The sequence below is a fragment of the Copadichromis virginalis genome, linkage group LG16 (genome assembly GCF_057382275.1).
Source record: "Copadichromis virginalis isolate Kocher_CV1m ecotype Utaka linkage group LG16, C_Virginalis_male_GT1.1, whole genome shotgun sequence".
Taxonomy (NCBI): Eukaryota; Metazoa; Chordata; class Actinopteri; order Cichliformes; family Cichlidae; genus Copadichromis; species Copadichromis virginalis.
The window spans coordinates 27,470,594-27,485,378 of NC_140633.1; the positions used below are offsets into that span (position 1 = coordinate 27,470,594).

At 39.8% G+C, this 14,785-nt stretch overlaps 1 protein-coding gene across 5 annotated transcripts; it reads left to right on the forward strand.

Moving 5' to 3' along the window:
• Positions 1-333: 333 nt before the first annotated feature.
• Positions 334-14,402, forward strand: sona (SON DNA and RNA binding protein a). 5 transcript variants are annotated; one of them, XM_085434221.1, is made up of 10 exons: positions 334-503; positions 2,644-2,739; positions 4,598-4,805; positions 5,994-6,067; positions 6,176-7,987; positions 8,183-8,570; positions 8,725-9,248; positions 9,427-9,914; positions 10,377-10,468; positions 12,502-14,402. In XM_085434221.1, the coding sequence occupies exons 2-9, from the start codon at positions 2,712-2,714 to the stop codon at positions 10,449-10,451; spliced, it is 3,597 nt and encodes a 1,198-aa protein (XP_085290347.1). In that variant the 5' UTR covers positions 334-503; positions 2,644-2,711; the 3' UTR covers positions 10,452-10,468; positions 12,502-14,402. The 5 variants fall into 5 exon arrangements, with proteins under 5 accessions (XP_085290347.1, XP_085290352.1, XP_085290351.1 ...); XM_085434226.1 differs by having other exon boundaries at positions 12,557-14,402; XM_085434225.1 differs by lacking the exon at positions 334-503 and adding an exon at positions 558-672.
• The last annotated feature ends 383 nt before the right edge of the window (positions 14,403-14,785 follow it).

The window sequence follows — 14,785 nt, forward strand, 5'->3', positions numbered from 1 at the left end:
CTAGCTTTCTATTCATACCAAATTCTGGAAAAATTATGAAAAACACTTCAGGCCGAAAATATTTCTAAACAAATATCAGCAGAAGTGCATCAAAACCAAAATCCAAGTTTGTTGAGTAAATAGCGTTCAAGAGAGTAGCTTAAACTACATGCCTAAACTATGTGTGCAGTGGACTAAATTTCCACACCACCACTTATGTACACGATATGGCTATATAGGGTTTTTTGCATTGCAAGCTAAAGTAATTAATAAATAGGAAAACACCGAGATATAAACATGTCAAGTTTTAATGCATTTGGCTGCGCTTGGAGTTGCCTAGGAGACAGTGACGCCGCCATTCAAACCCGCGGAGCATGGCATGTTGGGATACCTTCCCCATCATGGCGGGGCATCTAGTTGGCTAACGACTACGGTTAGCATATTCAGTGACTTCTTAGCTTCGGGCAATTTGCATTCATTTAGCATCCTCTACGCGGGAAGCGCAGCCATCCAACATTAACACAGTAAGTTTGCGTCACTGAAAGGGCTGTATGATGAACGAACGAACTAATCTGTTTTGTTGAAAGAAGTAGCAGCCAAGTGATTAGCAAACTAAGCTAACGAGCATGCTATGGCTAGCGGTAATGTCCTCGCTGGAGAGCAAGCGGGCAATGAGCCGACATTGAGGCCGAGGTGTGCAGGCAGTATAGTTGTCTTTTACTGCTTTCGTGTTGCCTAGCTGGTAAGCGTTTAGGTTAAAGGGAATAATAGTTTGACAAACATCGGAATTATTGTTCTTTAAAAGTAAGCTAACGTTAACTAGCAGCAACCAGCTGCAGTCATCTGTGAATGAACGTTAGCTTTAGCAGCGCAGGCCCGACAGCGGCTTATCTAACGTGTTAACGAACTGTCGCAGTTTGAAACTTTGTGTCCCTTGTTTTCGCCATTCATTTAGCTTTTGGTCTGCGAGTACAGGAGGGTTGTATTTCGCAGTTAATCAAAACTGTATTGTAATATATCTGTTGCTGAAAGGCCAGCTAAACTAGCTCAAGGTAACTGAATCCAAAAATAATGTGTTCTCTGGCGTTAGCCTTAGCTTTAATAGAGAAACGTAATGTCCACTAAACGTGTTAGCTATTTAACACCGTGTGCATCTTTGTTTTCGTTGAAGTAACCAGTTCTGAATTTATCCTTAAGTGAAGCCTTTACGTCCCGAAATTGGCGTTATTAATAATGTTTGTGAGCATTGGTCCTTTTCGCAGGTTATGTATCCATGCTGGCAAGGACTACTGATGGCTTTGTTAAAGCTTTAGCGTTACAAAACCACTTCGTCCGTGAGTAATGTGCAGAGTTTAATGGAAAGAAAAAACCGAATTAAAATCCTCAAATAAGCAATTGGGACCTGATTGTAAAAGATTTATAGAATCGTTTTTTAGATGTTACTTAAGATGTCCGTTGATCTTAGATTTTGGCTAACGAAGCATTATTGCTTAAAACTACGTGGCTAAGTTACACTGTTGAATACTTTTGAAATATGTTTGCCTTCACATTTCAGATTCACCTTTGTGTGGTAGACGGCAAGGGTAAACTACCTGATTCTGGTTATTATGTGCTAAATGGGTTATGATATTGGCTTATAGTAGACATATTACTGGAAGTGCTAGAAAACTACTTTCTTCAGTAGCGGAATAAAAGAGCGATGTTTTGTTCTTTGGACATGTAAATATTAAAGGATACTCATCTGCTAAATCTGTGTTATCTATGTTGATTTTTCTGGTTGATACTTCATTGTTTATTTCCAGAGTAATCTTGAAGAGTGTTAATTGATAATTTTCCAGAAATATACCAGTTTTAATATGGAAGTTGCTGCTCAAGACAAGGGACTTAAGTGTTAAACGTCAGTCTTTTTAAAAATTAGAGAAATGTAGGAAGATGGCCGTTTGATGGTCTGTTGTTGTTTCACAGTAAAACTTGTGATTAAATATAGGCCAAGCTATTCTGTTTTTCTTTCAGAATATTGTCTGATTTTGATGTACTGGTTTATATCCTTTTTCATAGATGAGCTACCTTAGTTTCCTAGTAGAAGGCTATTCTCAAATAATTCATTTGTTTTGGTAAAATCAAAATCAGTATTAATCGCACCATGGCTATATTATTTGTGAGGGAGCATTAAGTTGGCTTGCCATGGGGACTGGGTAGAGTACACTGTCTTTTTTTTTTCTTTCTTTTGTTTTAGAAAAACAGAGCAGCTTTAATCACAGCCCTACTGATTACTTTGGGGCAGTTTTTGTACCTTTGGATAATTGCAGGGGCAAATAAAACACAAGTGTAGTAAAACAAATTTTTCTTCAGACTCATGTTAGGCATTAAGAATATTTCTCCCACGACATTTAAAACCAATTAGATCGGGCTGTTTTTTTTTATTAGATACGTGAATACCACTTAAATGGTATTTAGTCATCAACAGTGGTTGACTCATAACAACCAATGATTACTGTTTTGCTCCAAATCAGTAGAAAGTTTTCATCCTTACATGTAGTTTGAGGAAATATTAGCAGTTTCAGTAGCGTTACCAAAATGTATACTAAAGTATGGTGAATCTATACTTCTGTTGGTATGGCATCCGTTTGTTGCTCAAGTTAAATTACCTTTTTCTCTCCCTAGAGTTGAGAGAGGGAACAGCACAACAGTGACATTGAAATAATCTTTTACAAGATCAGCATAACAGCATAATGGAGTGTGCAGTGGACATCCCCTCAGGTAAGCGATGCACAAGCCCCAAAGAGGTCCGAATCTGTTCAGATTTGACTCATTTTGTTTAAGTTTGTTTTTGCCCCACAGATTTCAGTGTTAAAGTGTAAGTATGTGCCTCAGTAAATTTATGTGAAATGAATAAAATATAACTTATATTTATTGTTATCTCTAATTTATGTGAGATTTAAAATAAATGTACAAAAAAATATCAAGTTGCTTTTAATTTCTGTAAAGCTCCATGCTGAACTGGTCTCACTGCATGATTGCGGATGCCTTTTAGTATTCATTTTTGGGATGGATAAACCACAGTATTTGTGCTAGTTTCTCTCCTCTCTTTGTGTAAAGCTCTTTACTTCCCTTTGCACATAGCAAGCCCATTGACATGAAGATAACTAAATGATTAATTAGTCTGTTTACAGTTAATTAGTTATTTTCCCAACAAATAATGATCTGTTCAGAATGAGAGTGACTCACTGGAAACACTGCTTGTTATTAGGCATGGACACAAATACGATCATTGTTGAATATTTGAATAGATAAGATAGAACTTTATTAATCCCTCGGGTGGGTTCCTCTGGGAAATTCGACTTCCAAAAAAAAGCACAGCAATGACCGAAGTTACAGTTACAATAGTGATTAAATTATTAAAATACAAAAAAAAAAGTAATGGTTTACATGACTGTTCCGTCTGAAAATATTGTTCTTTTGCAATGCTGTGTAAGATGTAATGTCCTATTAGTGCCAGGTGGTGGTAGTATTGATCAGAGCTGTTTACCTATCACTAATAAACAATAAGCAGGCATCTGATTAGTAAAAATGTGTTTACATTGTACAAACAGGAAAATGTAGAACCAAACGCCACTGCAGCTGCCAAAAAGTCGTTTTTTCATCTTGGGTAAAATAATTACCAATAATTAGATCTAGTATTCTCTCAAACAGGTAAAGCTACTATCTAGGTATGCACTGTAATTTGATAGTTGTTTGGGTGGGCTGTGATTGCCAGTGAAAACTAAATTGTGAATGAGATGTCAATCCTTGTATTCCAAGTGTATGGGAAACACAACCTTAAAGCCTGTTGGGAATGATGTAGTTGTTTGGGCACAGGTTTTGCTGCCTGCTGTTCTGTCAGTATCATTGATCAGCTGCTCATCCCATCTACTAGATGCTTGAAACTGGCTGAAGAAGGTTATCAAAACAGACTGAACATTCAGAATATCTCATGCTTCATTATGTTTGACCAGCGCTCTTGAACACCATCTGGCATTCCCCAGAACCATGTACAGAGTTGGTTACAGTTATCCCTCTCTCTAGATGGTTCTAGTTTTCTCTTGAACTGTTTTCACCCAGTGTTGGATTTGATATTGAACAGGATATTCAAGATACCAGCTCCGTGGACACAAAGTCCAGTTTGGAGCACAAAGTCTGTGTGATGTTTTGTTACAAAAGTGTTCGAATTACGCAGGTAATTGTTGAGTGAATTCACAGAGTGTGTGGCCATCACCCTTCCTACTGGGTGCTCTTGCCTTACAAAAAAAAAAAAACAACTATACATGAAAAGTGGTAAATTACCCAACATGGTTCTCTGGGTATTGTCAGTAAGTTTTACCCATATTCTATTGCAATATTTCATTTTATTATCGTTGCCCGACATTATACCGGTATTACCGTGAACGGTATGATATGACCCAACCCTAATGCTGGTGCTAACCAATATCTGTAAACTATCTCATAACAGCTTGCTCACAACATTACATTATAAACTAGATGAACCGTACAGAACTAAATGGTATCTGCTTGCTGTAGATTTTTCATTTTCTGTTTGTCAAAGACTTGTGTAATTTGAAATATTGGATTCCCTGTGCAGGTGAGGGGGAGGCACCTGAGAAAGATGACATGAATGCCAAGGAAGAGCTTGAGCCTTCCCACAAGAAAAACAAGAAACACAGAAAACACAAGAGCAAGAAGAAGAAGAGGCGGAGGAAGGGCGAGAAGGAGAGTAGTTCAGAATCTGGTGCAGAGTCTGATGTTGAGCCTCCACCTCCACCGAGACCTGTCAGGACCACCAGAGCCAGGTTGGAAAAATTTAAAATTCTAAACTAAATGTGAGACTTGATAAGTTGGCACAGTAAAAATTGTACATTACTTAATATTTAGGATTTTTTTTCTTGCATACAAAAGCAATTGATTAATAAAAGTTTCATTTTCCAAAACAAAATAATCAGTTTTGTTATTCAGAAGTGCTTAGATTTCTGTAGTTGACTCTTTGCCGTTACTGTACATGGACTGATTCATGCTTACTCTTGTGCCTTGAAGGCCTACATTTGACCAAGGAAAATCCTGTATTCAAACCATTGGAAATTATTTGCAATCTTAAATTTTAATAAGAATATTTTCTTCTTCCTGCTCCTTTTCACACATGGTTGTAGTGCTTTATTGATAGAAAGTGTGGTTTGTTTGTTTGATCTGTTGTACCAAGTGTGAAATAAATAAATGAAATGAAGATGTGATTGTTCATTATGTAAGTCATAATTGTAGACAAATGTAATCTGACTAAAACAACACATAGACGTTGCATTTTTCTTTTTAATGTAAGTAGAAATAACTGAAATTGTAAACCACTAAAATAATATAAAAGTTGAAGTTGTTTTAAAAAAGGCCTATATTAAATGGGAAGCTTTTCTAAGAAAAGTCACAAGGTGCCTTTTTTGTTGGGCACAGACTGCACGAATTATAAAGATTTTTGATGGATCTGTTCTCTTTTGATGAGCAGTTTGAGAGGAATCACAACATTTAATCAGCTACCTCAACCAATGATCTGTGTCCTCTCTAAACCGTGGTCCAGAACAGACACGTGCACATTATCTGAATTTCCTAAAGGTCTATGTCTACATGTTGTATCTTTCTTTTGTTGGTACCATTCATTCAATTGAAATTGCATGACTGTCTGCATCTCTTTTAAAACACTCATGACAAATCAATTTTGTCTAAATGAGCCCATGGTTGCAATTAGGCTGACCTCCACTTCAAAGCCAGTTAACAGATCTATACATCTGCGCATAAAAGTAGCAGGTTTTGCCTTTGACTAAAGACTTAATGAATTCTGAATCAACCCAGTGTGCTATTTCAATAAATTTTCACTGTCTGTGAACCTTTTTTGATAGATTAGCTGAATTTTTTTTTTTCAAGTGTGTTAATTTTTTTTTTTTTTAGCAGATTAACAAAGAAAAATCTCCTTAACTTAGTTTTTGTTGTATTTTTAGTGCCAGACTGGCAGCAGCTGCAGGAGTTGGAGACCAAGGAATCAAGGAAGAAAGCAAAAAGGATCCAATTACAGGTAGGAGAAAGTCAGACATGGCTATAATTGATAATTGCTTAAAAAGCAATGGTGTAATGTCAACTTTTTTTTTTTGTCTTTTTCTTTCTAAATTGTGATTTTCTTCAGATCGTATTGATACAGAGGGAGAGACAAAATCCAAAAAACAAAAAAGGCATGCAGCTAAAAAGAAGAAAAAAAAGAGAAAGAAAGATGAAAAGCAGGAAAGGAAATCCCCATCTCGCTCCCCTTCTGAAAGCAGCTCTGCCTCAGGTTCAGACTCTGAAGGTGAAGGAGGCAAAGCATCTGGTGGTGGTAAATACTCTCCAGCTGTGGCATCTGACCTCAAAGAACCAGTATCCAGACTGGTTCCAAAAGGCAAACGAGGGGAGGAGAAACCCCTTCCCATCATTGAGCAGAAATCTGAATTGCTTGGAGTCAAAAAAGAAGAGACATCAGATATCGATGTGCCCACAACTGAGGCGCAGGACAGTAACATTAATGAATTGGAGGAGAAGCCTATGAGATCACCCCCTGTAGACCAGGAAGAGGCAGTCCAGATGGCAACAGTTAAAACAGAGTGCAGTCAGGGAGATGGTACATTCAGCCATGCCCAGGAATTGCCTGACATAATCCCAAAACAGGAAGGTGCTGCTCAAAGAGATGACCCAGTACTGAAAGATCAGACAAATTCAATTCAAGGGGCGAAAGTCACGGAGGATGAATTGCGTAATTCTCCTTCACCTTCCAGAACCGTAGAAATAAAGAAGAGTGAGTCAGGCCCAAGTCGGTCACCATCACGTAGTCCCAGCAGGCAGGAGTCTCAGACAACATCATTAGTGAAAGAACGGTCAAGAACCCATTCCAGGTCAACCTCAAAGGGAAAACGATCTGCAACTCCTATAAAGCACGCCCGTTCTCGGTCCCGCTCCGAGACCCCTAAATCCCAGACGAAGTCACTGTCTCCCCCCCGCAAGTCTCCGAAAAGAGTAAGCCGTCGGTCCCGATCTACTTCTCACTCTGTCACCCCTAAAAAGAAAGTGTCAAAGTCTCCAAGGAAGTCCAGGTCTCCGAAACGGCGGAGGAGTTCCCTATCTGTTTCCCCAAAGCGTCGTCATCCTTCTCCGTCTCCAAAAAGAAAGATATCACGGTCCCCTAAACGTGACAGGCGGAGGTCACCATCTCTATCTCGGTCTCCGAGGAGAAGTCGAAGGTCAAAGTCTCGTTCCCGTGGAGGCACGCGGCACTCCAGGACCCGCTCACCTCGCCGTGGGGGTGGAGTTGGCAGACGTTCGCTGTCACGTTCAATCACTAGACCACGCCGCTCCCACTCTAGATCCAGACGTCCCTTTGGCCGCTCCAGATCACGATCACCAGCAAGACGTACTGGAGGGAGACGCTCCAGGAGTCGATCCTTGTCTCGGCGCAAGCGATCACCACTCCCCAGATCCCGTCGTTCAAGATCTCGGTCGGTCCGCAGGAGCAGACGAACTCGGTCACGTTCTATTGTAGTGCTTAAGCGCAGTCGTCGCTCCAGATCCAGGAGTCCCCGCAAACGAACAAAATCCAGGACCCCTCCCTCCAGACGGCGGTCTAAATCCCGATCTCCAGTCAGAAGGCGCTCTCGTTCCCCTGCTAAGAGAAACCGTTCACCACCACGGTCTAGTAGACGGTCTAGGTCTCGCTCATTGACTCGAAGACACCGGTTAAAGTCACATTCACCACCGCCTAGCAAAAGGAGGTCCAAAACTCCGAGGAAGAGTGGAAGAAGATCAAAGTCTAAATCTGAGTCTGCCGACTGCAGGTCTAGGTCTGAGTCAAGTGGTGGGCTTTCTGACAGCTCATCTCCAGCCAGATCCACATCTCCTTCCCCAGTTAAACAGAAGAAGCCCCCCTTGCTTAAGGTTGCTGGGGAAAATGGAGGACTTGCAGCTACAGAAGGTGAGACCTTTTCCCTTCAAAATATTTAAGTAAGCCATTGAAACCAATGTTTTTCTCCAGATGTTTTTATCTTCATATAAGTGTCCCAATTCATGTATTGCCCATTAGATTCAAGTAATCAATCATTTAATTGATTGATTGGTTTAGTTTATGCAAATGTGCATATCTTCATATGATATGTCATTGACGTTGCAGGTGCTTGGAAGCCAGTACTCCCAGCAACATCTTCCAGCTCTGAAATTGGGAATTCTTCAGAAAAGTTGCAGGATGAACTTGTTAATCAGACAAGTTCAGATTCTCCTCAAAAAGGGGGAGATGTTTCCAGGTCCAGGTCTGTTTCTCAAGAGCCTGGCACTGGCACGGATGGGTCAGATTGTTCGGAAGGCTCAGATGAGGAAGTGGAATCTCCAGTTAAAACGGGATCCAAAAGCCAGAGAAGCTCCTCACGTTCAGCATCTCCAGAAGTACAGAAAAAGCAGCTTTCCCCATCTCCCTCACCTGCGGAGCACAGAAAACTTTCTCGTTCAACTTCATCACCTCGGCGTTCAGCATCAAAGTCTACATCCAGAAGAAAACTGTCCAGGTTTGTTTTGTGGTATTACATGATACCAAAATAGTAAACGAGAGAAATCTCTCCCTCTTGCTTGTTCTGTAGTTGTTAAACTGTTGGACTGTGTACAGATATTAAATGTGAGTACAGTGTACGGTTATCAGTCTTATCATTTACCTTCCCTTAGGTCCAAGTCTCCAGTGAAGAAAAGAGAATCTGTTTCTCCATCAGAGAGGAAGAAGCGGCGGTCCAAATCTCGGAGCCCTGCACGTCGTCGGAGATCAAGGTCACGGTCTGCCACGCGACGCAAGCGCTCACGGTCCAAGTCACGAACCAAAACGCGCCGGTCCAAGTCCCGTTCTGCAACCCGCAGGAGGCGATCTCGTTCACACTCACCAAATCCCAGAGGAAGGAGGAAGTCCACAGAAAGGAGTAAGCGCTCTAAGAGTCGCTCCACTGGCCGCAGAAAAAGGTCCAGATCAGGAGATAGAAGCAGGCGATCCAGATCTCGTTCACCGGATCGTAGACGCAGGTCAAGGTCGAGGGGTCGAGGGAGGCGCCCAGTATTTCGCAGTCGATCCTTTGACAGACGAGACAGGTGGAAGAGGGAACCTAGCCACTCTCCAGTTCTCATCCTCCGCAAACAACGTCGCTCAGGTTCCCGGACACGACGCAGCACCAGCAAGACTCCTCCACGGCTGACTGATCTGGGTAAGACATTTTGATGTCATATTTCTAAACATTTATGCAACGTGTTTACGTGATTTTTCTTTTTGTGCTCCACATATGCAAGAGGTTTTGTTTCTTAATTCCATTTGCTTTATCTAAGCTTCCTTTGCCCTAATGTGTTTCCCCTCATTCTGTCAATCTTTTACCCTCCTTTCCTCAGATAAGGATCAGTTGCTCGAGATAGCCAAGGCTAATGCTGCTGCCATGTGTGCCAAGGCCGGGGTTCCAATTCCTGAGAGTCTTCGACCAAAAGCCATCCTTCAGCTCCCTCTGCCTACTCCATCTCCTTCCCCCATCTCCTTACCTTTACCTTTGCCCCTTCCAATGGGCATGGGAATGCCAAACATGCCGAATATGCCCAACATTGGTCCAATGGGGTTACCAAATATTCCGGGAATACCCAGCATGTCAAACATCACTATGAGTGCTGCTGTGGCAAGTATGACAGCAGCTACTATGACTGCTGCCTTGACCAACATGGGTGCCCTGGCGGCCATGCCTCCCCTTGCTCCACTTCCTACAATAACTAACAAGCCTCCCCCGTGCCTTGTCCCACCAACACCATCTCTTAACCTGGACCACATCGAGGAAGCCAAGAGGAAAGTCACTCAACAGGCTAACATACATACCATCAAAGAGCTTACTGAGGTAAACGTGTGGTTTTGCTTCAGATTTTGATTGACGTTGCTGTTTTTCTGAAATCATGTGGAACAGAAAATATTGTAGTGCAGTGTTTTTTTTTGTTTTTGTTTTTATTTATTAATTTTTTTAAATCGTTCAAGGCTTTAGTACATTTATCTTTTTATTTGAGTAGGTTTATGTCTATTGAAAGAATAATGTGTTGGATATAGCCATCTAAAACAAATCACAGTAAGTGCAAATTGAAAGCAGTTAGAATATTAAATATTTGACATAGTGACATAATGTTTTTCAGGGTTCAGTTATATTGAGGTGAAGTTGTTTGTCACCATGCAAAGAACACAATGGAATTTCTTTTGCTTGTGTTTTCTACTTTTGAACCCCATAACATTTCTGTAATGGTTCATATATGTAAAGTATGGACCATTCTTTACCTGATGTTTTTTTTTTGTTTTTTTTTTTTTTTTGTAGAAGTGTAAGATGATAGCAAATAGCAAGGAGGAGATGGCCACTGCTAAACCACATGTCTCAGATGATGAAAGCTAAACACCCCAACCCTCAAGGTAAATGTCTGTCTTTATTTCATTTCTATATTAGTCTGTACCTTCGTCTTTATTAGGGCTGCCACAAACGATTATTTTGATAGTCGACTAGTCACCGATTATTTTTGCGATTAGTCGACTAATCAGATCATGCATCCATTGAATGTAAAACGTACAGCTTATTGCACCAGCATGCATCTGCTCTTATATAACAATCATTAGCTTACAGTTTTAAGTGTTTACGGTATGTGCTAACTAAAAATAAAGACAGGATGATAGTTTATTAAATTTTAATGAAGTTTGCAGATTGTTTCGGTGGAGTTTAATAAACTCAGCCGTCTGCTCCTTGCTATCTAAAATATAACAGGACACTGGAGTATATTCTCGAGCGTCTCACACTTCTGATACCGTAATCAGTTGTCTGCTTGACGTTTATTCAGCTGTGTAAAAACTATAACTTTAATCTCAGCCTCAGATTTACTCAGGGACAAATAAAATACTGAAAAAAGCCAAACAATAACATTTTTAAGTTATCTAAGTGACTTATATATGTTTAACCTGAGTAGCGAAAGACGGCGGTGGGTTTGAAAACGATTTGCCGGAAGTCCGGTGTTCTCACCGGCTCTAGTGAGCCTTGAACCTCGGCTAGCTAATGAGCTAGTGGGTAACAGACGTCTCCGAAAACGGAGCGCTTTTGAAAATATGTGGTGTCTGATAAACTGAGCAGATGTTTGAAGTTTACACAGCTACATTCTCGTCTGAAAATATGTTAAACATTTATTTTGTGACCCAGAAAGAATAATAAGAGTAATATTAAAACTAACTAGCTGCCGCCATTGTTGGAAACTGAGCAGGGCTGCGATGGGCCGCGCTATGAATTCTGGGACACAGTTTCTTCTTCTTCAGCGTTTAATGGCAGCTGGCGTCCTTGTACATGCAATGCTGCCATCTTCTGTTTCAGTCCGTTATTACACTCTTAAATCCTACTACTTATTCCTGCGTCTTTTGGGATCTTACAAAGCTTCCAACGACACGTCGACTATTAAATTAGTCTTCAACGATTTTGATAGTAATCGTGGCAGCCCTAGTCTTTATATTAATTTCATAAATTATACATTATTCTCCTGTAGGTTCCTCATTCTGCTATGTGCTGCAACACCTTTCAGCAGCTTAGTCATTAGGCTCCATCAAATAAACTTTTTAAATTTAATTTTTATATAATTGAATGACACAAAGTTATAGCCCATCAAATGTGAAGTGTCCGTGTTGTACATTCAGAAAGGTGTAGCATTCATTATTTTCTAAGGAATGACTTGTAAACTCTTTGAAATTATAAACATTTTAAAAGTGATAATGAATAATGTGTCTGGTTTTTATCTGACTGTTTGCTGTGATTAGTGTGGGCTGATTGTTTGTCCATAATTGTGATGAAGTCAGGCCTCATTTACAAGTAATCACTTTAAAATCTTGGCAATTCCAAAGAGTTCACAAGTTCTTTGTTTTACGGTAACTACATTACTAAATCACTAAAGCCAACTGTGCAATTTCAGCTTTAAAATTGCACATTTACTATTATAGCTGCTCATCTGACAGTTGAAAATATAAATTTTACTTTTGTTCTTGTAAATGACACCATTTGTGTTCCCCATAGCAACGGAGACCTCTAAATATGTTATTTTTGTTCATGCAAATATTTAGGCACTAGGTCATACATTAGCCTGGAAAGGCATGCAGCTTTTAGTCTATAGCTGGTGGACAACAACTTGTGCACTGCCAAAACGCCTTGAGTGGAGCGCCCCCCTCTAATATTAGTACTAATTTAGAACACAAGCACGTCAACATCAGTAGAGCTATTATAGTTTAAGCTCACAGGGTATACGGACCTGAGAACAGCTATACCAAACCAAATAATTCAGAAAAAATAAATGCACATTACAGCCCTGTTTTTGTGCATAGATGGTGATCATTTAATCAGTTTTGTGATTTTTGTCGATTATTCAAACTAGACAAAATACCATACATTTATATTTTCCTCTGTCTTTGTCTCTATACAGCCTCTTCCCTCGAAGGACTGAAGGAAAACATTTTTTGTCTTTTCCCCCCCAAAAGGACTTTTCTCTCTGTTAGACAGATGACTTGGTTGAGTGGAGGAGCACTGTAGTTGTCATACACAACATAGGAGTACTGGCCACTGCCCACTCTGCTCCCCGGTTTGTAGGAGTGAGATACAACCAGACTTCCACCTGTGATGCCACTGAGAAAACTGGGGACTCTGGGGCGTGCAACAGTTGGACGACTGTACTGTGTGTGTGTGCGTGTGTGTTTGTACATAGTGACTTACACCACCAACACCTCAGTGTTTCTGCTTATGCAAGCAGTCACTGTTGTAAAGACTGAAGAGGAAACAAACCAAACTAGTGGCGCAAGTGTTTTTGTAAACTGCCTCCAAATTTCTCTACATTTGTTTTACCTTCATGCTTTCTTAAGAATTGTGTTCAGTGGAGACTGTTTCCTTGTTCTGCTGTATTTTTCCCTCGGTTATCTCTAGTCCCTGATTTTATAAATAAATAATGCATATTAAGGTAGAGATAGTAGATCCTCACGTGTTTTAATAAGCTTGGATCTCCAGGGTGTGTGAGTAACCACAGGTTCTTTTGAAGGAAAGAGTCATTTGAATATATAGGTTGCCAAAAAAAAAAGAGTGCTTGAATTGTGGCAATGAAAAAAAGAATTTCATTTCACTAAACATGACTAATTCAGTTTGTACTGCCCTGGGTGTTCTCCCCCTCCCCCCTGTTTTTATAGCACCAAGCTGATCTTTGATTCTGTCCTGGTCTTTCATTTGGGCTTTGTTGGGATGTTTTGAACTTAGGAACATGTTTTGCTTCAAATTTTGAAAGGGGAGTTTATTTTTCCATCAGTATGGCAACAAGTGCCATTTGTCAGGCATGACAAGCAGTCGAGATTGATGGGCTGTCTTAGAGGTACTTAAGACAAGTGGTGAATATCCTATATTTAGATCACAGGCAGAAACGGTTGAGAAGGTTTCCTGATGAGAAAAAAGAGGGGTGCATATTCATAGAGTTCATCAGTACAGGTTTATCAGGTTTTTAGTTTACACATTTAAATGTCAGTTGTTTGTGTTTATGGGCCTTTTTTTTTAAGAGGCAGACATGGCATGTCAGTACCAAGAAAGGTATGGTTGTATTGTACTGAGCTGGGGTTAGCGCATGGTTAATACTGTAGAATGAGTTGACGATGCTCTGTTTTTGTGTATTTGACAATCAGGTTATTTCTCTCAATATGCTTGTTTTGAAGAAAGAACTGTAGCTGCTTGAAATGTACACGTCTTGTACTCAGGTGGCAAATACAAGTGAATTGATATCAAGAAAAGTGTATCGTGCAAACATGAAACGCCCAACAAACCCTTTTGATTTAATTTCATCACATTTAATATTTGCTTTCCATGTAAATGCTATTACATTATCCTGTATTATGTGGGCCGGGAAAACATGTTTCATAGAATTAATTTGTCCCTAACTGAAGAACAAAGACAAACTTGGTGCTCTTGGGAAAACTGACAGGGACGAGCTTCTTCTTCTTCTTCTTCTTCTTCTTCTTCTTCTTCTTCTTCTTTTTTTTTTTTTTTTGCTGGTTTTACAAAAATCTTGCACTCATAATTCATTTGTTTTCATTAGAGGGAGGAATATTCCTGAATCCATCTGGCTTTGTCTTCCTCCCATGCCCAGGGCTGTTTAACTGTTGGAGGGAATCTGAAAGTTTTAACAAGACTTATTCGGTTGACTTGATCCCTGAGGTAGCTATTTTAATGAAAGAAAAAAACAAGGTGATGCATTTTAGGATTTTTTTTTTTCTTTTTTGGTCATTTGAATATTACATCGCTTGCTTTGTACATAAATGTGTCGATGATTATTAAAAACCTCAATGATAAGTACTTCTGATCTCCTGTTCTTTGTTGACTTTAGTCATTTTTATGTGGATCTTAATTTCTGGAGAAATTTCCAGTGACATCATCATCATTACAAAACATTATTTTGAATATTACAAGAATTAGTATAAATATTAACTAGTAAAGCTTCCCATAGAGGGTGCATGCATTTTCAGCTGCAAGTTGTGCTGTACTAACATGCATCGCAATAAATAAATTTTAAAAAAAAATTATCCACAGTTTATAGTGTTTGTGTGAAGAAATTTTCCGTTGTGATTTTAAAGGTGTGTGGCGATACACTGGCATGATGGGTGATTTGAAGTGGATTTAACACATCTTGTTCATACTTAAGCTAGAGGTTTTGGATATGTAGAAAAACGAATGGATAC